The 26,199-nt window shown below is 40.2% G+C and overlaps 3 protein-coding genes and 1 long non-coding RNA gene across 5 annotated transcripts; 3 read left to right on the forward strand and 1 right to left on the reverse strand.

The window, feature by feature from the left end:
- Positions 1-219: 219 nt before the first annotated feature.
- LOC104445367 (1-acyl-sn-glycerol-3-phosphate acyltransferase 2) lies at positions 220-7,040 on the forward strand. The gene is given in 12 exon segments (XM_010059259.3): positions 220-611; positions 1,030-1,131; positions 1,133-1,153; positions 2,170-2,209; positions 2,327-2,400; positions 2,685-2,744; positions 3,592-3,669; positions 3,815-3,973; positions 5,346-5,471; positions 6,157-6,249; positions 6,384-6,470; positions 6,578-7,040. Coding segments are annotated over 12 exon segments (1,164 nt in total). The 5' UTR covers positions 220-530; the 3' UTR covers positions 6,821-7,040.
- A 159-nt stretch (positions 7,041-7,199) lies between these two features.
- On the reverse strand, positions 7,200-11,872 carry LOC104445378 (target of rapamycin complex subunit LST8). Its single transcript, XM_010059270.3, has 10 exons — positions 11,561-11,872; positions 10,992-11,093; positions 10,777-10,889; positions 10,598-10,667; positions 9,052-9,129; positions 8,813-8,929; positions 8,626-8,720; positions 8,455-8,534; positions 8,276-8,335; positions 7,200-7,568 (listed from the first exon to the last, which is right to left on the reverse strand). The coding sequence occupies exons 1-10, from the start codon at positions 11,669-11,671 to the stop codon at positions 7,441-7,443; spliced, it is 954 nt and encodes a 317-aa protein (XP_010057572.1). The 5' UTR covers positions 11,672-11,872; the 3' UTR covers positions 7,200-7,440.
- Positions 11,873-13,646: 1,774 nt separating this feature from the next.
- Positions 13,647-17,545, forward strand: LOC108961003. 2 transcript variants are annotated; one of them, XR_001988981.2, is made up of 2 exons: positions 13,647-13,843; positions 16,718-17,545. It is a non-coding gene; the product is annotated as an uncharacterized LOC108961003 (long non-coding RNA). The 2 variants fall into 2 exon arrangements; XR_005551290.1 differs by having other exon boundaries at positions 16,752-17,545.
- Positions 17,546-22,867: 5,322 nt separating this feature from the next.
- Positions 22,868-25,845, forward strand: LOC104445385 (zinc finger protein WIP2). Its single transcript, XM_010059277.3, has 2 exons — positions 22,868-23,650; positions 25,160-25,845. The coding sequence occupies exons 1-2, from the start codon at positions 22,976-22,978 to the stop codon at positions 25,595-25,597; spliced, it is 1,113 nt and encodes a 370-aa protein (XP_010057579.2). The 5' UTR covers positions 22,868-22,975; the 3' UTR covers positions 25,598-25,845.
- Positions 25,846-26,199: the final 354 nt, after the last annotated feature.

Raw genomic sequence — 26,199 nt, forward strand, 5'->3', positions numbered from 1 at the left:
CGTGGCGGTGCATTGAAAGAAATAAAAAAATATTCGACATCGAATTTCATCGTCTCTTTCGAAATGGGTAACCCATTTCTGTGGGTCAGCAAAAACGGAAAATGGATTTCACCTGGCAAATAGACAAAAAAGAATATAAAAAAGAAAAAAGAAGAAAAAGGAAAAAAAATGACGATCATAATCGGATAATATTAAATCCGAGAAATCGCGCTCGCCGTCGTCGTTACCACTGCACCTTGGCAGCAGAACAGAACAGAAACGCCGTTGCGTTTAAAGAAGGGGGGTCTTGTCTTAGCCTCTTCGCCCTCTTCGATTCTATCGTCCGTCGCGCTGATCCGATGGATCGCACCTTCTTCCCCACTCCTCACTAAAATCGTGTATCTCCTCCGCAGCAGATCGCTCCCCCTCTCTCTCTCTCTCTCTCTCGCCGAAATCCGCCGTCTCTTTTCTTATCCTCTCTCTCTCTCTCGTTGAATCCGCCGTCTGCGGTGGTGCGGCGCGGGGAGGTGGTGGTCGGTCGGTCGCGTGCCATGGCGGTCCCAGCGGCAGTCGTCGTCGTCCCCCTCAGCATCCTCTTCTTCATCTCCGGCCTCGTCGTCAATCTCGTCCAGGTAAAAGCCTCACTCCCCGCCTCGGCCGTCCTCTCGCGCGCCAGATTCGGAGCTTTGCTCGATTGCCTGCCTTGGCTCGCCTCGCGCGGCCTCTCCGAGTTTCGCTGGAATCCGTCCGCGCTTTGTCCGAGGCCTCCTCTTTTCCGCTCGGACCGGAAAAGTCGCTCCTCCTAATGCGTCGAAGGAGATCGATTGGAAAGGAGCTACTTCTTTTGTGTCGTTTCAGTGTTGCCGCCTTCTTTATCTTGATCGCCGTTCGGTTTGATTGCCGTGAAATAGCTGGCGGAATGGCTGGCTATTGTGCATTCGTCGTTCCGCTTGTTTGGCCGGGAGAACATTCCCCTCTTTCCTTTCCTTTGAAGTTATTCGCAGTGTTTGTAACTGACCGTGTCGTTCTTTTTTTTTTTTTTGGTTTCAGGCAGTGTGCTTTGTCCTTGTTAGGCCGCTGTCCAAGAATACGTACAGAAGAATAAACAGAGTGGTGGCCGAGCTGTTGTGGCTCGAGCTCATATGGCTAGTCGGACTGGTGGGCGGGAGTTAAGGTATTGGTACATTCATCAATCTCGGTTAACTCGTTCGGTGAATCTTTACCTATTGATCAGTAGGATGCCGTGGAAGATACATAAAAAATTGCCGAGACCGGTAATGCAAATCGGTAGAAAGCAGCCGCTAGAGTTTATTGTTCTACCCTCTTTGAGTTTAATTTGGGATATCATTGAATTACCTCATCAGTCAAGAGTGAAGACGCGCAAGGATGCGGAAGAGTTCTTGCATTTCTCTTCGAAATTTTTCCATTTTATCCTACACTATGGCGTACAGTGTTGCTAGCTTTGGACCGTCTGTAATGACTGAGGACGACTAAGGGAACTCGACTTTCAGCCTGCTATGTGACTACAGAAGGCATATTTAGTATAGATTATGCAATAAAATGGGCTTATTTTATGAACATGACCCTGAATACTCTAGATATACTTCTCCTTTCCCTCCTGGAATCATTTGTTCATTTCTACTGCTGGATCTGGTCATTCTCAACTGTGTTTGTTTTAAGTAATGTTTGCTTCTTGGAGTTTGTGCCTTTATGCGATTGGGCGGTCTTGGATGGCAGTATATTGAGAAAAAAGTTTCTAAACTTTTCTCACTCTTCACCTACTACGAAATTGTTCAAGAATTAGCTCTCCCCGTTCATATCCTCATCTTTAGGCATGGCCACAGTTTTCTGTGTGCTGCGTTTATGAAATCCAAATGCTCCAGCATATATTTTTTATGAGTACTTCTTTTAGCTTTGATGAGTAAAGGTTTCTTCAGGAGGTGCCAAGCATAGTAAAGATTGTGTGGCAATTCAATATCAGTCCTCCTTTTATCTCATAATTCTTTTTTCATTTTTCTCTTTCTCCGAGATGCTTCTGCATGTTTGCTGCTGCTGCCTATTTGAGGACTTTGACATAGATTGTCTGGTTAAAATGATTATGCTATTTTGTGGGAGTATGCATTACTCTGTTTTGTTTCACATGTACCATAATGCTGATTACGTGAATCTTTTTTTATTTTTTTTATGCAGATCCAGGTATTCACTGATCGGGAAACCTTTCACTTAATGGGTATGATCGAGATCAATGGATTGCAAATTCTACATTAATTTTTATCTGGAAGAAACTGTATAGTTTCATTGCTCCGAAAGCTATAAATAGCTAATTGTTTATCTTTGGATATTGCAGGCAAAGAACATGCGCTTGTCATATCAAATCACAGAAGTGATATTGATTGGCTGGTTGGCTGGGTCTTGGCTCAGGTGATTATCCGTCATGAAAATTATTGGACATATCTACTCTTTGTTTACATAGGAATTCATGCATCTGCACTGTGCGTACTTGTCAGATCGTCATTGAAATTGGGTACATATCATTGGCCCATAGTGAATTAGGTCTCTCACATATATATCTTCTTTTCATTATTTTCCCTTTTTCTGGTTTATTACTTCTGTGACTTTTTTATTTTTATGTTCCATTTAAAGTCAGCTGACATGATGATCTGCCTTTTTTCCATATTGATTTATAAAAAATTATCTGTATACAGCGATCAGGTTGCCTTGGCAGCACATTAGCTGTGATGAAGAAATCATCGAAGTTTCTTCCGGTATGTTTCCAGTATTACTTGCTCCAGAGCTAGCATATTTTGCTAACTGCCGTAGGTTAACAATTTAATCGTCACTTCTAGCAGCAGACCCGACATGTTCACAGCTGGAACTTGCTCACATGCATATAATTAGTTAATGAAATCTGGTATTTTATTGGAGCAAAATGGTTTGTAATCTTAAGGAAAGAGATGAATTGGCTTTAGTTTTCTGAGAAATAGGGTGTGTCTTGCAAACTGATTGTTTCTGTTGTTGTTACTCTTTTATGCATGCGATTTTTTCTTTTAACCTCTTTTATGCACGCAGTTATTGTCATCAGACCACACCTTCATCATTGATTTTAGGTGTTTGATATCATTGGACAATTTGATCTATTGCAGTGAAAGATGGAAAGGACTGAATAAACATAAAATTTACCAGCTTGTCATTTATCTTTCTCAGAGATCCACATCACCTGACTGTAACATAAACATACATTTTATGTCAGTTGCTTGATTCCTCCCTATTATCCGTCTTGCCCAAATGAGGACGAATCAAATCAAGTAGGGAAGGAAGTCTCCTTATTTCTCCTTCATAAGGAGTTAGTAAGCGGTTATGCAACTTGCTAACCACAGTCTATAGCTTTATAAAGTAAAGGCAGCCCAGTTGCATTAGCATAGCTAATTGAATAGGATGACTCTGCATCAGGAAAAGTAGGCCTCCTTTGACTTGAATGAGTTTGGCTTCGCTGCATCATATGAATAGGGGTGTGACTTTGACTTTCTTGTTGGAAAGACTTACTTCCTTTTGAAAGAGCGATGGGCATATAAGCTTTCTCTAAAGCAGGATTTGGATTTTCCATGCTTGCAGGTACTAGGTTGGTCAATGTGGTTTTCCGAGTATCTTTTCCTGGAGAGGAGCTGGGCAAAGGATGAAAGCACCTTAAAGGTACTAAAGGGAACCTTATATTATTTGCACTCTGTTATCTGTTAACTGTCTGGTTAAATAAAAATGCTTTGCTGATGACCATCTATGCATTTGTACTTGTGGAGTGCTTTAATTGATTGTTGGTTCTTGTGGTTTTTTGCTGCAGTCAGGTCTGCTAAGGCTAAAGGATTACCCTCTGCCCTTCTGGTTGGCTCTTTTTGTTGAAGGAACTCGCTTTACTCAGGCAAAGCTTTTGGCAGCTCAGGAGTATGCAAATTCAACAGGACTTCCTGTACCTCGAAACACATTGATTCCCCGTACCAAGGTTACTTTCAGCCCCTCCTATCTCTTTTGGGGAGAGAAAATTAAAGAAATTTTTTTCTTTTCTCGTATCCTTCTATCTTTTTCTGCTTTTGGATGGGCTTGGGGTGGCTTTTATTTTTATTTAATACTTAGTTAACATCTTCCATGGCCTAAAAGCAGAAGTCTCTTCAATAGGCAGTGGCAGGAAGGTTTCGGCTTAGAGTGACCTGTGATGCAACAATTATCACTTGAAGCATAGAAATGTAAATAAAAGTTGATTGACTTTTATGCTGTTTCATTCTGTATGTTGAAAACTAGTTACAGTCAGTGATCGCCAGTACACCAAACATTGGTTTTGCGAACCAGAAAGCTGATGACAGGGGGAACCATCACAATAAGACAATGACCTTTAAGAAGCTTTAGATTTCATATCCAACGTTCCGTTACTATTTATGCATTAGCCTGAAAGATCCATCTAGCAAGCCCTTTTTCTTAGATCTATATTGTGTAGTACATGGCTAAGGAATTTTTTTTTTGTGGAAATGCCACATTTCATAGTTTCAGTAGCCTATGTTGTACACTTTTTGGGGTATTGATGGGATTTGTGATGGCAAGATTGTCTTCATGTATACTTAAGGTCGGTAGATAGTGTTTCCTTTGGCTGAAAAAGTTTTGTTCTCTAGTATTTGTATTTTTGGACAGCTGAAGAAAGCCGATTGGGTGTCTTGCTTATTTCACCTATTTAAACTATGCTAGGTTTAGAGTGGAAATACCTCCAAAGACTCTGTTCGTACTTTCTAAACTGCTGTCGATCTTCCCCACAATATGGCCCATTGTTTTTAAGAGATGTTCAGTATGTGCTAGTGTCTTCTTAGCATTCTCATTTGCAATTCTGGTCTGCTAAAGGTTGTTGATTAATGTTTCATGCACTTTTAGTGTGTTTGCAAGAAATCTTATTGCTGAATTTGTGTATACAGGGTAGTAGATCTGTAGCATTTGATATAACTGCCACGAGCAAAATAATATGATTGGTGTAGATATATCCAAAACAGGAGGAGAGAAAAAAGGGGAGAGGATTTTGTGGAGGCTTTATTTGAGATCTCTACTTGAGTTAGAATGTAATCTCAATGCTAACTACTGGATGATAAGTAGGTTTGATCTACCAAGTTCTCGTATATCCGTTGAATCATCAAGTTACATTGTAATCATAAAATACGTCAACAAGCAAATGTGCCTCATTGAAGTTTGTCAATTTGTGGTTGGTAAACTCTTCTGGTCTTTCTGTCTGAGTTTCATTAGGATCACTGCTATATTAGTGTGCTATGATCTTTTGATCACTGATATTATCAATTATACTCGAATAGAATATCTTCTTAACTATTTCTTTCTTTCAGGGTTTTGTTTCAGCAGTCAGTCACATGCGTTCATTTGTTCCAGCCATTTATGATGTCACAGTGTCCATTCCTAAATCTTCCTCTGCACCTACAATACTAAGACTTTTCAGGGGGCAGCCGTCGGTGGTAAGTTATTTATTTCATTTGAAGTTGGAGTTTTGGCACTCACTGCTTAAATGAAGGATGCTGAATTGGCATTCCTTCAAAAGCTCTAAAAGTTGTTACAGTAATTTTTTTGTGGTGTTCATTTGCCAATGTTGCATTTGATAGTTCTGACAATCATGCACTGCATGTTTGCTTGGTCTGTCGATGTCATCTTGTCTAAGACCAACCAATAGATTTCATCATTACGTGTTGTATATAGTACCATCTTAATACTTGGATCAGTTTGGACTTGGAGTCAGAAGTGATGGATGTTGTTAAAAAGTATCTAATTGTGATGCTAATGGCTTTTTGGAAGTGGCTGTAATCACTTATTTCTATTTTGGTTTCACATAAATCAGCCTGGTACAGGTAACTCTTTTCTTGTTGCGTCAGCTTATGGTAGTCCAGCTGTAGAGTCGGTAATTAATGAATGTTAGTTGTAATTTGCACATGGTACATCTACATCTATTAATGAACACGATATTGCTGATGGTACCTGAATGCAAGTAGCCTAACTTTTTGTGAAATTTCCTGATTATTCTCTGGCTGTGAAAACTTCCTTTACAGTGAAACAACTGCAGTTAGTTGGATATTTGTCTATGGGATATGATGACTTTCAGTGATGAATACATATTTCTTAATGAAAACGGCCACTACCTTCCTGCAGATCCATGTGCATCTCGAGAGGCATTCGATGAAGGAATTGCCTGAAACAGACGATGCAGTTGCACAGTGGTGCAGAGATAGATTTGTGGCTAAGGTGACAGTAACTTTGTATATCAGTCAAATAGTGTTCGCCTGATGTGTAATCCGACTTTGTAGACTTGGACTAAGGATGCAACTGTGCTTTATCAGTTTGCTTGTCCTAATTAACTTTTGCCTTTTTGAGTGTAGGACGCATTATTGGACAAACATATAGCTGAGGACACATTTAGTGACCGTGAGTTGCAGGATACAGGCCGGCCAATAAAGTCACTTCTGGTCAGTTTTTTGTTTAACAGCGTACAACATTCTTTTTGATGACCAAAGTACGAACTGGATGTTCTGTTCTTTTTGGGTTAAACCCTCAGTTTCCGTTTTTGGCATAGGTGGTCATCTCTTGGACATGTTTGGTTGGTGTTGGGGCTTGGCAGTTCCTTCGCCGGACCTCATTCTTGTCATCATGGAAGGGAATCGCATTTTCCTTGATCAGTCTGGCAATTATTACTGTTCTCATGCACATACTAGTCAAATTCTCGCAGTCGGAGCGGTCCACACCTGCAAAGGTTGCACCATCGAAGCCAAAGATCGATGGAGAGTCCTCCAACAGAGTAGAAAAGAAAGAGAAATGATGGACAGATTCTCCTCTACTTTCATTAGGTCGGGGGCTCTGTCAATAGCCTTTGTTTATTGCCGATACGTGTAATTTTGTTTCTTTGGGGTGTGTTATTCAACCTTTTACCCCATCTCTATAGTCCTTACATTTTGTAAAATGCTTGCTTGTATGGATGCCGATTTATTGTTTACTCTGCTGTGTCTGGCCAAAAGTGGAAACCTGCATACTGTCGTTTAGTTTAGTCTATTGTTTCTGCAAATTATGTAGACATTATCGACGAACAACTACATTGATTATTGAGTATATTTACAAGCAATTCAGTGAACCCACCACTGGCTGCAATCAAGTAGAAAGACCGGAAAACTTGGGACATCTGAGATCCACGAGTCATGAGCTGGCCGTGCTAAAAAGCTTCAAGCTTTCATCTCTTGCCCTGTTTCCCTCGGAAATTCATCATTTCGATATTCAAAAGACGACAACTTGGATAGTCCAACGCTAGCAACTTATGTGCACTTTAATCTGCGAAGAATGTGATTGTTCGGACAACAACGAACTTTTTTACTCAAAGGAAAACAGTCGGCCTCCGTTAGGGGAATTGCGAACTGATGCGGTTTAAGCCCTAGCGTTTTTCCAATATCAGCCTGGAGACCCTTCCGCACCATCGTGGAGGGCACAGCAAGTAGTTGCTTTATGATGTCCTTGATACACCCTGATATCTTGACCAGTCGACATGGACCAGAGTCTTGCTGTTGTGTCCGAGGAAGCTACACGCAGAAAAGGAGGAGTTCAGATAAACTCAGGAAGGAAAAGAGAGAACAAATTACGGGAACACCTTTCCATGGTGTGATACTGCATTATCCTATATGTTCAGAGACCGGTCACTGGGCCCATGATATTGAGTAGGATGAGATGAAGATAGTATTCTTAGCAAAGGGATTTAAAGATGTTTGAGATATGATTCAAGTATTGTCACTTGCCAGAATGAGTCTCTTTAATGACCTAGATGCGCATCCTGATCTAGCATTCACAAATCAATGATAATGCGATATGGTAAGCACTGTTCATGATTTCCATTTTCTAGATAGAGTTTTAGTTCTTTGCATAATTTGGCTCCCTCCCCTTCACCTCTCCTGATGTACATCCCAGGCTGTGAATAGAAACATAGAGGACTGAAAAGGTGGCAACATCTCAGCTCAAATAACTAATAAAATTGGATAACCCGCCATCCCACCATCACTTGAAGCCCTTCTTCTGACACATGAACCCAGAATTTGGAGAAAAATCCATACAGTAATGCAAGAAGACTAGTCCCATGCCACTAGTCAAATTCTAATGCTTAAGCACAGCACTAGCCAACCAACTGGACAGTGATCAACTATTAACCTCTTCCTAGGCATTCAGGACTCAGGAGCAAGATTTACTTGCACTCCAGAAATATCCATCAGGACAGCTCAAGACAGGAGCCACATACCTGTTATAAGATAAGCACCATCTACTGAGAAAACGCAGTCCCACACCCAGCGTTGATGTCCTGAAAAACAAGTGAAACAAGGAATCAGTTAGGCAATTGGTGCATGGCATTAATTTTGTTTGACTGTGATTTTAAAAGCAAATGGAACACAACGGAGGCAGAGTGAGTTCCAAACGTACCTATCAAAGTCTTTTCTAGAGTGAAACCTTCAACATTCCAAATCTTGACGGTATGGTCAGAAGAAGCAGTAGCCAAATATCTGAAACATAATTCAGATCCCATCATGCTACTAATATTGATATATAGGCCAGAATTGGAAAAAGGGCTCCCAGAAAGGATGAGAAACTAGCCTGTGGGGTTCACAAAACTCAGGTGAAAGAAGACATTTAAGAATATATCCATTATGTGCCTGTAGTTTATGAAGTGGCTCAAAGTTGGTCATTGTCTGTGGAGGTAAACAAAGACACGCCACATGTGAGGAATGAGTAAAAGAGGAAAAGCCAGAAACCATGGTGTTTCATGGCACAGATTAATCACCTGACTCCCACGCAACAAGCGCCAAACATAACATGTTCCATTATTATTTGCAGCAACCACCAGACTCCCATCCCACATTACTGTTAAGGATCTGACCGCTGTATCCACCTCTGGTACCTAATTCACTCTGGAGCAGTTAGTAAGTACTCTGCAGCTACTCGAAAAGTATCTCAATCTTAGCAGTGTATCAATGGAGAGTATTTCTCTTGACAAACATCACATCGATACATTATACATACCAACTCACAGCTGCATGAATTCGCTGTCAAATCCCATACACGGATATTTCCATTTTGGTCTCCTGATATTAGTTCAGTCTGGATAATCAAACCATGATCCCTAGTCAATTCACAATATATGACCAAAGATCGACTTTGCAGACACGAAAATTTAAATCCATCCGACAAGTCTCCTATGTACTCAAAAAGACTGATAATCACCTAGTTCAATTACTCGTAGAAAAAACAAAGTATATAACTAGAAGGTAATAATGAATATTGGTAGGATAAGAGCACTAGAAGTCCTAAAACTTGTGGGGAAAGTACAAGTGAGTTCTAATATTTTCAAAAAATGCAATCAAGTCTTAAATTTATCAAATTGATGCAATCAAGTCTCTCCTTTACATCTATACAATTTAATTAATAGAAAATGTTAATTAGGCCTTTTCTATCATTTTCTCTCCTATGCGGCTGTTAATGTTAACTAACATGTGCAATGATCAAACTGATGATGTTTTCCGCAAACCTTAATTTTTATTATTTTATCTTTTTGGCCAATTCTTAACAAATTAGATCAAGAAGTAAAAGAGCAAGCTAAAAAGGTAAAAAGAAAAAAAGAAGACTCAATAGAGACTGGTGTGTGTGCATTTTTTTGTTTTTTTTTTTTTTTTTTGAGTGGGGGAAGGAAGAGGGGTGGGTTGGCCACTGCCCACTACTACACCTGTGAGGGCCAGGGTTGTTGCCCCTAGACCAACCCAAGACTGCTTTCTTTTTCTTTTTCTTTCCTTTTAAGACATTTTCCTTTTATTTTGTTATCCTTTTCTTTTTTTATTATTTTTAAGCTTTTTGCCAATGCACGTCTCTCTTGGAAACATTTAAAAATGCCACATTAGCATTTTCCATTAGTCAAATTGAACAGAATTGACGGAGAGACTTGATTGCATCAATTTGACAAGATTTAGGATTGGATTGCACTTTTGAAAGTTTTAGGATCCGATTACACTTTCACATATAATTTTAGTAATTCAGGTGTGCTTATCTTAAATCTGGAAAGATTCAGTTACGCATCACATCATACAGGATTCCCTTTAAGCCAAATGAGAAATTATTTATTAATTACACTTTTGCTAGTTTTGCACAAGAGATTTCCCTGCCTTATGATGAAAGAAAGACAAAGTTGGTGATTTTAATCCTATTGTTTACCTTTGTTAGAATTACCAACCAAAGGGCTTAAACTATAAGTGAAGGAAGATTGCTATTAGAAACCATTTATATGAGGGATGTAGGAAACTGGACTTTAGCAAACTTCACCAAAAAGTAAGGAAGAACTGCAGGAGAGTTCAACCATTCTTAAAATACAAGATACAGTATACTAAGGATTAGTAGCATGAAAAGAGTTTTGGAAAAAGTAACTTTGACATTAATCCAACTCAAACATTGTTCAATATATGCCTTTTCTTTTTTTATTTTGATGAAAGAAAAGGGTCTGATGGTCCCACTAAGGGAAGGAAACTATACGGCATTTTTCTCGTAGATGTCCAGAAACCCAGGGCAGTAAACATCTGACCTGATTTGGGTGCAGAACAACTGTATTTACAGCTCCACGGCTTTCATATTCTCTTTGGCAACCACGAGCTCTGCATTTGCATCAAGAAAGGACAAGAAACAAGGTTCTCGCTGTAATGTATATCATATGCCACCAAATAAACTTGAGTATCATCAACAATTTTAGTGCATTTTTTCTACCTCAGGTCCCATATTCTAACAGTTCCATCTTCAGAGCCTGAGTACATCCAATTTCCATCATACTGAAACCCCACAGCCATGACATTATTGGTATGGGAGTCGAAACTCATCACCTGAGATGGATTTCATGAAGTTCTTGTCAATTGAACAGAACATCGTAAATCAGTATGAGTTGAAATCACATAACATGTATCGAGAAGTGTTAAGAGACATACCGGTTGAGGGGTGTTTGAGTTGACATCAAACAATCTTATGCTGGGATTTCCCGCCACAGCCAGGTACCGCTTATGTGGAGTTATCTCCAACCGGTTGACTTGCTGCACGCAGTGCACAAGTTGAATTCACTCACAGTTTCATTTTTCCATGTCAAGGATTTATACACGCAGCAAGTAAAAGAATTCATCTTCGTACCGACAAACCGCTTTCACTTGCTTTGCGGAACAAATTCAGCATTAAGAAGCAACAAACCCCATGAATTTAGCAGGGAAAGAAAATGCATTCCGCACCCACGAATCGAAACATAAAGTCGACATTGCGGACACATACACTGACTCATAAAATTACACCCAACTAAAACTTCTATCCATGAAACAGGTAAACTGCATAAAAAATCCCCAACCATGTCTCGCACTCATACAAAGATATCTTCTTACCTCACAAACTTACAATTACACAACTTCCCGAACTCAAACGAAGAACTTGGCAAAAACCCAGCTAAATACTACGTTCAAAGATCGCCGAAATAGACAAATCAATGCTAAATATCGAGAATTAGCAGACGGACCGAATCCGGGTACTGAATCGTTCTGTAGCATCGCCCGCTCTTGGCCTCCCAGAATCGGATGGTGTGATCGTAGCTGGCGGTCGCGAGGATCACCGACGGCTGCTGACTCATTTTCAAACCCCTTTTTTTTCCGACCAAATCAGACGGAATCGAACGTGGCTAATCAGCAGCTGAAGTCGCCGTCTCGATCGCCGGAACGGGCGATCGTGATCGGACAAATGACCATGATGAACGACAGCTTGACTTTCCTGCGATCCCGTCGAAGAGAGATTTCCGATTTAGGGGTTTTGAGTGGTTTTAAGGCTATAGTATTGATTTTGCAAAGTCGGTTTTTTTTATTTAATATGGAAGTTTGCTTTGGGGCTCTTTAATTTTATTTTATTTTTATGAGCAAAGAACATTGTTTCCTCCTCTTTCGCTTTCCGTCCCAAAATTTAAAGAATGAATAGATTTTTTTTTTTAATATTTAACAAAATAGGTGATCATATATGATCATACATATCAAATAGTATATCATTGAATGGAAGATTTCAAGTTGTTTCATGTAAAAATAAGAGTTAGATTTTGAGAATTGTAATATTCGATAAAAATTGAAAATCACTCCAAACAATACTAATTCTTTCCAAAAATCTAATTATCGAGAGTAATGTTTTGAAATCATCAAGTACGAAATATTTTTACTATTACATTAAGTTAAGAGGATTTTATACTTTTAAAAGATCTCGATCTTTTTTTCCATTTCCCTTAATATCCCAAATTCCTTACTTTATGAATATCAAGTCAAATAGAGTAATTGATTCTGAAGTGGTCAGTTCCCATCATAGAATAGAGAACCGGATGAAATAGGATCGGTCCTCAGTTTGTGGAATCAAAAACACTTGTCAGTTCAATCGATATGATTCCTTCTCAAGAATTAGACATTGGACTAGTAATTTCTAGTTCCAAAATTTTTGAATTGGGAATTCAATTGATTCTCAAGATAAATACATTGAATTACTTGATTTGATCTAGTTCATGAGTTTGAATTGGTGAATAGCTATGGGGCTTGATAGCTCAAGAAGATCTTTAGTTTGCCAATAAATAGTTTGTGGATAACTCAACGACAAAGGTGGCTATCCTCTATCAAGCCCAGGATTGTCCAATGAGTGTGTTCATAATCCTTCTCTATTTAGTGATGCTAATAATATGGGTTAGAGTAGTCAACCCCTTATAAGAATTATGCAAAGCAAATCTTCTAATTAAGGTTAGAATAACGGGGAATAATTAGGCATGATATAACTTGAACTGTTTTCTAGGGCTTGATTTCGATGACAAGGAATGATGATTTCCGAAAACGTTAGACATTTTGTAACATAACTTAGTCCGATTGATTGCAGTTAACTTTTCTAATTGCCTCGTTTTGTCGACATCATGAAGTCGCCCTTGAACTTACTGAGCTTGAGATCGGCCATGGCCATGCTCGAGAGCTCGGAGACATGATGTCCATTACTGCAAGTGAGAAGAGAGAGAACAGCCATAGCTTCGATCCAATGATGGAAAGAGGAGCAGTCGTCGATTATAAAAGCTTAGCGGTGATTTCGTGATATCAAGTGGGATCAATTGTCGAAAGTTTGTTCATGTGCAATGATGAAGACGAAAGGGAAAATAAGAATGAATAAAAGAAGAAAAAAGAAAATTCTAAAATGTCCCATCATGTCATTAGAAAGTGGCGTAAGAATGTGAGAGGCACATGTTTGCTTAATTTTTTGAATTTTTTTGGTGATTCGGGGGAATCCTGCTCGGCCGACAGCCGGAGATAAACCATGGCGCGACAAGGTAAATCACACACGCGTCTTGGGATAAGGCGACACGTCTTTAGCCCATCACACACGCGCCACGGATAAGTCGCCAAAAGACTCAAAACCAAAGTCTTCTACAACTTGCGTTGCGGGAATTTCGAACACTGAACGCCCGATGGAAATCTAGCGCCTATCCAGTTGAGCCACTGTGGCGGGCGGTTTGTTTGCTCCATCTTTTATTTGAGATTAAATGGTAATTTCAGATCTTTATTGCAAATAAAATTCACCTAAAATAATTTTTAGAAAAAGATTCAACTCCACGCCCAAAGGCAAGCGCATGCCTCTGCCTCTGCACTTAGCATTTTTCGCTTCACCCACCGCCGTCCGGACGCACCGGTCATCACCTTCGTTGGATCATTCTCGCCTCAAGAGGCCGCGCCGACGAGCTGGGTCGGGAGGAATCGTGGAAATCCGCTTCACGATTCAGGAAGCCGCGGCTCCCAATGTTCGAGTCTCCTTCTTTCCCTCGTTCTTCCTTACTTTGCTTCTGTAGTGTGGGGTCTCGATTGATTGGCGTTCCTGGCGAGACGTCTCGCTCGCCGTTTCTCTGCTTGCTCGGCGTGCGTCGCCGGATTGTTGGGTGATGCCGCGTTTCGCTCTAGCCACCTCGGGAATGTGATTTAGGGGAGTGGGCTTTCTGGGTCGAGCTCAAAGAAGTTACTTTTTGTTGCTCTGTGGAGTTTGGATTGTGCGAAAATTAGTTGTAGAAGTCGAGGGGCTTGACCAGCGAAGGTTGCAGGAACTTGACATTAGGGGGTGCGAGGCTAAACAAATTTCGCAGGCTCGGAGGAGGGGGATATCAGGATTGTGGTTTAACTTGGCAGGCTCTTAATATGTTTGACCGTGATAGAATATTTAAATGTCAAAACCAGGCCTTCGTGAAACGGTTTAAGTTTTTAGAACAGCTGGTACCGATCCTACAAAATCTAATGTGATATCAGAGCAGGAGCTCCCGAGTTCATATCCTTCTAGACCCCATTTGCATCCCCAATTATATATATCCACGCTCGGTACTAGGCAAAAGACCAGATTAATTCCATGCCTTCATCTAAATATGCGCCGAGCACCAACCGTCTAGGGGTGAGTGAGGGGCCCGCCGGCCTTCCTTTAGCGTGTGCTTATGTTGGTGTAGATCTACAGAAAATATTATCCATGTGTAGATATCATGTGACTCTTCTTTCACTTGATCTTTGAATTTTGCTTCCGTTTTATATGGTGGGGAAGATGAGACATTCTTTACGCTCATTGGAACTGAAGACTTTGTTGGCTGAAATGTAATAGTTTTGGTGACACGCGCAATAGTCCAGTCGTTCATTGTATTGCCATGGAATGGTTCATATCCGAGAGTTGAATGGCATTAGGAATATATGGTCATTTTGGTAGAGGGGCAATTCCAGGGGGGAGAGGTAGTCATCTCAAAACTGCCAATTCCTTAGGTGGCATAAACCCCTTAGGCATTATCAGTTGAGTCATCAGTCATGACTTTCCGAGGATCATTGATCTTGGTGTAAAACTAAAGGAGGTTCAGCCTGAGAATTCTTACTCATGCATTAGATAAGAAGCCTCAAGTATGACCAAGGAGTCACCTACTAACTATATAGGAAGCAGGAATTTTATCAAATTAATTTACAAAACGAACATTCTTGTTCTTCGTTATTTCTGGTTAAGACGGCCATGTGTAAGGATTTGTCCTTTTGAATCTGTCGGAAATGTGGACGCTCATCTATTTTTGAGGTTTCTTTCTTGTAGCATTTTGCTTACTGGTTGCACTTTTGACTGGTGATGTTGCTTCCGGGTTGCCATTTTGAAGGAGGATTTTTTCTGAATTATACTTCGAATTGTTTCAGTCTTTTCCTTTGTTCTTTGATCCTTTTGTGGCTATATTCTACACTATGTTAAACCTTTGGTCAGGAAACTAGAATTGGCCCTGTTCGAATTATTCATGGATCATGTGATGTGACTTTCTGTTTCACAACTTGTGTTGAGCTGAAGGTTGATCAATGTGCGGTTAGAGAGGGTAGTTAGAAAATCTTGTCCTGTCTCAAGCATCTTGGATTAGATAAGTAGAACATGGCATGCAAGTAAGTGCAAGAAAGAGAATCCAAGCAGAAAATCGCGCATCAAGAAACATAGAGCAATAGGTCAATCAGTTCTTGAACCAGGGATGGAATTCATTTGTGAAACTGGTTTATATTGGTCAGTTTTTGACATGTATGTTCTTCGAGCAGTGTGACTAATTTCCAGAGAGAGGAAGTGTGCAGCACAAGGTATAACAATTTGTCAATCATATAATGCTTATTTGTTCTATGAGCTCTAAGAAATTGTTGCCACCCAACATTATTTACCTTCCATCGTGATGACGTTGAGAGCATTACTGATGGTGACGTCTGTGACTTCGAATGCATGCTCACGGGCGATGCATTTATAATACATCTGACAAGGACATTGATGTATCGTGGGGGATGTCGGCAGAGGTTGTCACATTCCATCTTACATTACATCGTTGAAAATTCGTAAGTTGGCTCTTAGTTGGATTGGGGACTGTTGAAAGTTTTTCATGGCTACTATGTTGTGAGGCTAGAATTTGTTTCATCAACATGGTGGTTTCCACCAATGGAGCATCGCTTGTCAGATTGGCAATGCCTTTCTGGATGGTAGAGCTGCTTCAAGCTGGACAAGATGCTTTTCTGGAGATATTATTGCCTCAGGGAATAGGACTGGGAATTGTTTTAAAAAGGGTACCTTGGAGATTATTGGATTGTCTTAGGGGCGCTTATGACTTAGTGTGCGTAACATTGGATTCTCCGGTGCTACATTTGTTCTCACATTTCTTGCTCTTACTGTGTCAACTGTCATAGTTCAGAAGAGGATCCAAATAGCTGTCTGGTTCATGATCTATGCTTGTTCACTATCATGTGCCAGCATACCTGTATCTTTATCATGAGAGTGATAGGTGCCTTTCACATGGCTTGGCTCAGTGACTGGAAAACCTGTAGGTGGTCATTCTTTTGAGGTTTAGCACCTCCACCCTGACGGCTTAGATCTCTCAAGGCCTCTACTCAAATGATTAGCCCAATCTTAAAGGCTATGGATGAGTTTAACGAGAGAAAGAGCACTGAAATGGTGCAAATACTCTGATAACTGTATGGATGTAGGACTTCATTGAATGAAGGAAGAAATTCCAATTCCCCATATCTTCTCCCCCTTCCTGATTGCTATATATTTGTGGGTGAAAACAGTGGTCCAACGCGACTCTGCACTAAAACTATGCTAGTTGTGCAACCTTCATCTACCTAAATTGCATATCTTTTTGTTGAAGTTGATGTGAGACAAATGCTGGACCCTTCTCACAGTATTCGTGAAAGCTGCCAAGGCGGTGGCCCCGGCACTAACATGTGGTTGATCCGCGGATGGGGGAATATGTAGCCTAGATTTTGAGTATGATATCAGCAGTCACCTTCTTGCCTCATGGCTCTCTTGGGATGTGGATTATTCATCCAGGTCACTACCACGCTTTAAATGCAGAGGTAATTTTGAGTCCATGATGTGATATGGGTAGCTTGTGCTTCCGGGATCGTTGATACAAGAGCTTTCATACTCTTTATTGTGCTTTAAGCCTTTGTCTACAGCCGTAGGATTTTGTCCCATCTCATCTGCTCCCGTCGGTGATTCAATATGGATAATTCGGAGGGATTTAAAAATGAACTAGCGTGTTTTCAGCCACAAATTTTATTTTGAAGCTCCCATCTTGTATGCATCATATTGAAGCAATCCTTGTCTCTGATGAATAGAACAGTTCATATCAGAAGCAGACGGTCTTTTATGGCAGGTTGCAGCGTGTAGGCCCGAATTATATAGCTCATGCGATGGTTATACGGGGCCAATAGGGGTAGGGGAGGCCCTCATCGCTAATCAATCTGGGAACAGAAGAGAGAAAGGGACTTGAAGACTGTATTGACTACCTGGTGATGTCATCCATTTCCATGAACAGTGTCAGTCAATCATTGTATTCATGGTCTCTTTCTTCAATGTCTGTCCTTGTCCTCCTCTCTGTAAACTGTGGCTACATCCAGATTGCGCACGAGAGGCTCATTGTCTCCATTCTGTACTTGGTGCCTGGAATCCTCTATTTTATTAATTGGCTTTAGGACTTGGCCTCTTTTGCTTGGGAAATATCTACAAATTGAGGGCCGCGTTGCTCCTTTTCTTCTTTTTTCCACAACTTCCCTTTGATTAAAGCATTTTTCTTAAGTATAGCATGCTGACATCCGGGAGAGGCGAGGCCAATCAGGCTACATCCTCTTAACCTCTCTGCATAAAACTTCGTTGAGTATGTTGCTAGCTTCAAATGCAGGGTAGACGAATGTGCCGGGTCTTGATTTTAATTTTCCCCGTGCATTTGGTGTTATGTGGATTAGGAAAGGGGTTCTTCCGTCGCTAAACATGTCTTAACGCGTTTCATCTCGACACCTCGTTATTTATGATTTGAATTATTAGAAAATTGACGACATGGGTAATCATGTAATATCGAACGAGACAGAGGATCTTGATTAGCTTGGAGTTATGATCTGCTGCTCATCGTCAAACCACATTAATTGCTCCCTTCTCTCTCTTGCCTCCTCTTGGCCTCGTGCTTTGTACAGGCTTCCTTCTTTCCCTTCTTTCATTTCGTTTTTGGGGGGCAGGCAACATGCGTCGGACACTCGGAAAAAAAGAACACATTTTCTGAATCTAGAGCCTAGATTCATGACCGTTTGACAGTTTTGGCTTAGGGTTCATGGGGATTTGCAATGCGAGAGAATAGATGTTTTGGGTATGCCGGCACGAGACACCGGACAGGGAGACACAAAAGCGGGGTTTTATCTTTGCAAAACGTCCAGCACACTCGTGCCGTCTTGGAAACTCGACATGTTTCATCGAATAAACAAGGTCAGCAAAATGCTCCTTGTGCTAAATGCTCGATTTTGTCCGTATCGACCTCTTAGCTTATGTTATTGATTCTTGGAAAAGATAATTCACGTTGTCCGAGTCTCCTAGACCTTATTATAATATCTCATGTGCCATTTTTACACGAATCACGTACCCAAATGCATCCTCATAGTGCTTCCCCCTTCATGTTACCGATGAACCCAAAAAAATAATATTTCATGTTGGACTTCCTAAGAAGTTGCTGCTCCATTTGCAAATCCCAAAGACATTCTTTTATTAATTTGAAAAATATCTTGTGCGCACCCGAGATAGAGAGACAGAGGGAGAGAGATTGCGCAAATGTGGTCCTGGATTTTGCATGTTCATGGACAAATCATTCTATTGTCAAGCGATGAAAAGATGAGTCTTCCATCATACGACATTTTCATTTTGAAAAGTGACCTTCAAAATGACATGTGCCACAAGCGTACCTTTTTTTTTTTTTTTTTTTTTTTTTTTTTTTTTTTTTTTATAGATTTTGTTGATGTACATAAAAAATTATCTGCATATGAAACTGCCATGTTCTGCATCAGGCAATGGGACATCTAACCGAAGAAGGGGGGGTGGAAGGATCAGAAGGGGCACTGTCTATAGTGGCTTTTTCTATTTGGCTTTAAGCAAAAGGTAAAGGTTTGTAATTGATTTGCTTTTGATCTTTTTAACTTAGACCAATCAATTTCCCAACAATATGCGGACTCTGTAAGTCCTAGAGACAAGGGAAAAACCCATTAGATCCCATTGCCTTTAGTTCTGGAGATATTGAATCTTGACGTGTGATGGAGGAAAAAAGAAAGAAAGAAAAGAACCAAAAAAAAAGAGAACATAGTCCACACGTAATCATAACAATCTCCATCAATTTACCATTGAAAACTACGTGAGATTTAACACTTGCGACTTTAGATAAAAAGAGATGGATGTGTACTACGTGTTCCCTAGGCCTCGATGGATTGAGTTCACAAATGGATGACTTTTTGGCTGTTGAATCTGCAAAGAGTTGGAGTTGATGCATGCCCCGAGAAGTTCTCTTCTCCCGATGGAACTGCACCTTTTCCTTTTTTCTTTTTTTTTTATAATAATAATTACATACTCAAACTCTTTGAACATCTGACCAGTCCTTATTGACAATTGAGTTTGATGGTTTCATCATTTTACGCGTCGAGCAATAACGAAAGTTCATACATGATTTTAAGAGATAAAAACAAATAAGACAATTAGTGAAAATTAGCTTTTAACAAGAGAGGCAATCACTATCATCACTTAAGCAATTGCTTTTTGGAACCATACTTTTTTTTCCGCTTACCTTATCGCCAATTTTGTTCACGCTCTCATTTCACACAACGTTGAGAACCAGTTAATCTCATGCTCGGGTTATCTCTAGTAGATTTCAATTTTGAATCGCATCTCCAAAGTAAAGAATCCTAGAGCATCATTCTCTCCCGATAGATGATCGAGAGAATCTACCTTCTTCGTATTCATGGTTGTCATGGCACCACAAAATATCTTCAGTACTTCGCCTTTATCGGTATGCTTATGCCGAATATCATTGAGTATACCTAGAGTAATAAGACTCTTATTGAGTTCTAGAACATATGTCTCACGTCTGTCAATATGTGCTCTACCTAATCGTACATTCGAATTGTTAGTGTCTTTATCTTGGCAGTCTTGTAGGCTGCGTCTAACCACCATTTTTGTAGATTAGTAAATAGTAAACTAGTTCTTGTGAAACGTTCAATACTCTATTTCATCTCCTAATGATTTAGTAGTCACCTGCAAGGTGATCTCCACATAATTGGTGCCCTCCTGGGCAACATTCGGCATGGCATCCTGCCTACTAACTTTGTATTTCGATTTAGGAAATGTTCTTTTTCATACGCTCTTCCTTGCATCACTTAAAAGCACTTTACATGACCCTTAAACTTGCTACTTTGTAATGCTTCTACCTCTTCTGCGAACCCTTGATGTTTATCTCCACACTGAATCATCAGTGCCTGCACCCCATCTTGCAGTAGACTGTCATCACGCGGCTCTCTCTCACGCATTGGACAGCTAGGCGGACTTTAACTCTTTAAATTTCAGGGCAATTGGCGGTTCAGTTTGCTTTGGATGGGGCAAAAAAAAGACTGAACTCAACCACGCTTACTTGGTTTTATTTCACTGAAAATGTCAAGAATCCTTTCACCAGTGTGATGAGGCGAGTATGCCCCACTTGAGAATGACATGAACTTGTTGCAGCAATTCCTTGATCACTACAATCCCTCATGGAAATTCATTTGCATCTTTTGATACTCTGCGATGAGAAACAGAAAATTTAGCGAGAGCACTTCTACTTCGGTTTTCGTTTGCAAGTTTGATAAGAGGAGACTCTCACTAACATCATCGAAACAGTAATCATACATAGTACAACAAGCCTCTATTCAAAGCAGTAAATCTCTCGTTTCAGTCCTTTGTTCATTTTCATGCGATTATCAAGAACCCTCTGAAGATATAGCTGCTTACTAACTACAAGCATTTGGAAAATCCTGAGGACCTCCGACAGCATTATTTGATATCTGAGAAAATTTTGGAAGTTGTTTCATGTTCTTGTCCAAATTAGCAGCCGACCTGTTATGCGTACGTGCATAAGTTCGATGTGCACTATTTCTTATCCTCTTCTTCAGTGCCCTAAGCTTTTTATCAGTTACAAGCATGCGGTTTTCAGTTCATGTGAGGGCATCTTAGTCAGTATGAGCGATTTTCAACATAAATCAAGCATTTTTAGCTGGGGTTAGGACTTATAATTCTTATTGGACATATAAAAACAGAAATTAATTCCACAATCGGTATCATTGGACCTGTTATTTATGTATAGCCAAGTGTGCTAGATTAAGTTCAATTCTTCATATGAATACCTCCATGATCCACACTTCCATTTGTTTTACGGAAAAGAGATTATTTTAAAAATACTTTCCTAAAAATAATCACATGTATCGCTTACAAAATAAATAAATGAAAAACAAATTCATCATCCGCAAATATGTTTCGTCATAAAATCGTTGTCAATAAAAAAAATTATCTTTTATTAATTAGTTATTTCAAGGATACATGCAATTATTTATAGGAAAATATTTTTCAATTCATTTATTTCCGCGAAACAAACACATCCTAAAGGAATTGTAAGGATTCACTTCCATTGTGACCATATTCCTGAAATGTTACATGGAGCTAGAATAAAATTAAATCACATTGCTCGAATACATCATTTAGTCATTGACCAGCTTGGGCAATTTTTCTTACTAATGCCTCAAAATAATAACAAAAACTTCTTTCTTCTTTTGGTACAATAACTAGAATTTTTGTATGTGTGCAAATTGCACATAGTTCAAAGGTGACACTTTTGTTAGGCCAGCATTGAAGTGATTAGAAGGCTAGAATTAAAGCATTGATTCGATACAATGAGCTAGTTCAGTAAGAATGATCTTCACTTGCTGTCCTGTGCAAACTCCGTGAATCAAAAAGTTTCCGAGGCCCGATGGGAATCAATGGTGTTTGGAGACTAGCAGGTAGTCTCGTTTGACTGACCAAGAGAAGGGTCTTAATGTTGGGATGGAAAACCTGTGCAAGATCTATATCAATTTCCATCTTAACCCTCGATAGACTCATTCTATGAAGAACAGCACGAATCAAAATGCAGAAATATGAAAATGTATTCCCTTTTTTGGGTAAAAGTCGATCTTTTGGTTTCCTAACTTGTACTTTTTTCCCAGTCAAATTCTTTTAACTTTAGCATGTCTAATTAAATCTCCGAACTTGCGTTAATTTTCAAATCAAATCCTTCAAGGAGACACCAATTATGAGTGATGTGGAAAACCTTTTGTAACCATGGACTACGTTAATGCATGGTACTAAAAACACCTTTCCAAAGATAAATACAACACGAACATCAATAAGAAGAATTCTCAACATGAATATTGCATTTCAATTTTTAATTTTAAACTCTTGCTAACTTTTAAATAGATGAGTTAGTTATAATTATCGGGCTTTGGTGTTGGAGGTATTTGATTAGAAAAAATATGCAAGTTGAAAGGTCATATTAGACGAACTAATAATCAAGAACTTGAGGGCCAAAAAATGCTAAAATTCGGAGGCCAAAAGTATGCTTTTATATTTCTTTATTTTCGAGACCCGGCATGGGCTCTATTATTTTTTTTTTTCGCTCCATCCAATAGAAAGTTCTTCTCGTCTTATTTCATTATCATCATATAACGGGTTATCCTATGCCTACGTCCCTATTTTTTGACCTTCTTTTGCCTAGGTCCCCATTAAAGTGAATATTTTCAACAACAATAATTCAAACATTAACTTTCCTGAGGTATGCGCCCAAAAAAGAAGAGGAAGAAGAAAGAAAAATAAAGAGCCAAAAAAAAAGAAAAAGGAAAAAGGAGGAGGGTCTTCTGCGCTGGGTGGTTTTATCTTCGTCGCCCTTTTACTCCTGTCAACAACATGCTCTAGCTCTCTCCACTCTCTCTCTCTCTCTCTCTATAAAAGCTAATACCACCAAGCCATACTATTCCTCTCTCCCTCCCTCTCTCTCTCTCTCTCTCTCTCATCAAGATTGATCAGAGACTTCACCATGACCGACCCTTTCTTCAAATTCAACCCTCTCCACCACCACCACCACCATTACTTCTCTCCACCTTCAAATCCACAGCCGCCTTATTACTACTCTTCCTCAGCTTATCACAACTTCACCTTCGTCGACCATCACCGTGAACAGACCCCACCTCCTCATCCTCCTATCAGAGAAGCTCTTCCTCTCCTCAGCCTGTTGAGCCCCACAAGACAGCAAGAACAAGATCAAGAACAAGAACAAGAACATGAGCAAGGGCAAGGGCAAGGGCAAAATCAAGAAGAGAACTTTCTCATGGAAGTGGACAGGCCCAAACAGTCGGCTGGAGCTCAAGATGAGGATGATGATGGTGACCAAGATGACGATGATGATGATGAGACTGGAGTGACTGTGGCACTCCACATAGGGTTACCAAGCCCGACCGCTGCTGAGCTGGCGTCGGTGATGATGCTCGCTTCTTCTTCCTCTTCATGTTCTTCGTCAGAGATCATCACAGCTCATGATCATCACAACAAGCCAGATCAAGAACATGGTGTTGGGGAGGATTGTGGGTACTTGATGAGCCGGATAAACAAGGGGCAGTACTGGATCCCAACCCCATCCCAGATCCTCATTGGCCCGACCCAGTTCTCTTGCCCTGTTTGTTTCAAGACCTTCAACCGTTACAACAACATGCAGGTAAACCTAAACTACGCCACTAGCTTAGGTTTTTATTTCACAATTTGATCTAACTGATCCATGGTTTGTGCCTCTCTCTCTCTCTCTCTCTCTCTCTCACACACACACACACACACACACACAGTTTCCCTTTTTAGTAAGTGAGAATATGAAATGGAAAAGAAAGAACAAAGAAAGAAAGAAGAAAGACAAACGGGCTTAATTTGGGTTTTATTCGCGACGATCTTGGATGTCGCCTTGATTCAGATATGTGTACTGATAGCTCCCTCCCCCCCCTCTCTCTCTCTCTCTCTCTAAAAAGCATGGAGTTTCGAGTTTTTCTAACATGGGTAAGATGAGGTAGTATTTTAATTTTGTGGTCATGGACTCATGGATATGGTCAGTGTCTGATTTGCATGCTTTTTTGTGGGGGTTTTTGAGTTTAAATATCTTTTTTTCTGAGACCCAAACCGAGAGAGACAAAGAGAGAGAGGTCAGTATTAGCTAGAGATTTGCCTTTATGTGATTGAACAGCACAGACCAATGTTCCTTATGCACCCTTCCCTTCTTGATTAGTTTCTTGAAGTCTGTGCTTCTTCGAGCTCTATTATGGCAAGTGCTTGTACAACTGAAAACTTTGCAGATTTTTAACCAGAAGACACTGATTGGCTTCGGTTTGATCAGGAACTTGCGTTTTCTATGTATGAACATTCGGCAGTCTGCGTATAACTGAACCGTGATTTAAGAGTGAAAAGATATTAGCTTCTTTCATTAAATCCCTCCCTCCCTCCCTCCCTCCCTCCCTCCCTCTCTCTCTCTCTCTCTCTCTCTCTCTCTCGTTTTCTTTCTTTCATTAGATTCTGTGCTGAAGAACCTCGGTAAGAAAATGCAAAACTTGGGGCAGAACAAGAACCACCACCCTTAGTTCCTTCGTTCAATTTGTACCATTAACATAAAGGATAATATATCGTACCTTGATCTTCTATCGTATAGCAAATGAATAGGTTAGAACCAGAAGCCTTCTGATGAGAGCGTCTTCTTCTTGAATCAGGTTCACCAAAAAGAACATTAGAGATTCCATTGACAAATATATGCTTTCTGCGTATGACTAAAAGTCATTAATTGTCAATGTTCATTCTTAGGTCAAGTGGATAGAAACTTTAGTAAAGGCACGTTCTTGCGTCGCATTGTCTGAGGAAAAGTGTCATATATATACACTATGCAACTATCTCTTGATGCTGCCGAGAGAGAGAGAGAGAGAGAGAGAGAGAGAGAGAGAGGCCGTCCTTCTTTTCAGCTTAGTAATTCAATTAACATGAGACACATAAAGAAGTAGACAGAACCCTCAACGCCAGTCAAAAACTGTAATCACCTTTTTCCGAGCAATAATTTGTCCTTCGACATAAGCATGGCAATTGAGAGACTGATTCTACTTCCAAATGATCTATCTTGTCTAATTTTGCCGATGTATATGAGCATATATAACTCTAGGAATTTTATTTTATTTTTTTATATATTTTTTGCTTGCAGATGCATATGTGGGGGCATGGATCTCAGTACCGGAAAGGCCCCGAGTCTCTGAGAGGCACACAACCAACAGGCATGCTCCGGCTTCCCTGCTACTGCTGCGCGCCTGGTTGCCGGAACAACATTGACCACCCAAGGGCAAAGCCTCTCAAGGACTTCCGGACACTGCAGACGCACTACAAGCGCAAGCATGGTATCAAGCCGTTCATGTGCCGCAAGTGTGGCAAGGCGTTCGCGGTCCGGGGCGACTGGAGGACTCATGAGAAGAACTGCGGGAAGCTCTGGTACTGCATTTGCGGGTCCGACTTCAAGCACAAGAGGTCGCTCAAGGACCACATCAAGGCCTTTGGAAGCGGCCACGCCGCATATGGCATTGACAGGTTCGAAGAAGACGATGAGCCAGCGTCTGAGGTAGAGCAAGACAACGAGTCCACGCAGTGAGAAATAGGGAAAAAAAAGAGAGTAGGCGAATTAGGGTATGGCAAGTAACTAAAATAGGATGATCAAGTTTGATAAGTGTAGTGGCCTTTTGAGAATTTCTTTTAGAGAGTTTGTGAGCTTGTTCTCCAATTGTATAGCCAAGGCCAATGATTAAGAAGAAATTCATGAAATGTATTAGTGTGCGACCCTTCTTAAACATTATATATTTATCACGTAGTACTTTACCTTGAAATGTAGATTCTGAAACATCTGATGGTTGCGGCGATCTTAATTTATATGAGAGGTATATATCTAGTTTCTTTACTTGATGCTCAATAGAGCTTTCAGTTTGTGGCTCAAAAAACTTAAATAAGCCACAAGCTGACTAATGAGAAGTATTCTCTAGGAAAAGGTAGGAAATGTTAAGCTTATTCCCCTATATGCGAGGAAGTACTTTGTGACATGTTATTCATACGGTGTTATCTTGGTATTTACTGGAATGGAATGTCGCACCACGTGGTGGTGCCATGATGTAGTTGAAGTTTTTGAGTCGTATCTTGCGGGTAGGTATTATATGGCGAGAACGAACATTGCATAACACGTATGCATGCTTAACTAGCTTA

Source organism: Eucalyptus grandis, chromosome 1, assembly GCF_016545825.1.
Source record: "Eucalyptus grandis isolate ANBG69807.140 chromosome 1, ASM1654582v1, whole genome shotgun sequence".
In the NCBI taxonomy this organism is placed as follows: Eukaryota; Viridiplantae; Streptophyta; class Magnoliopsida; order Myrtales; family Myrtaceae; genus Eucalyptus; species Eucalyptus grandis.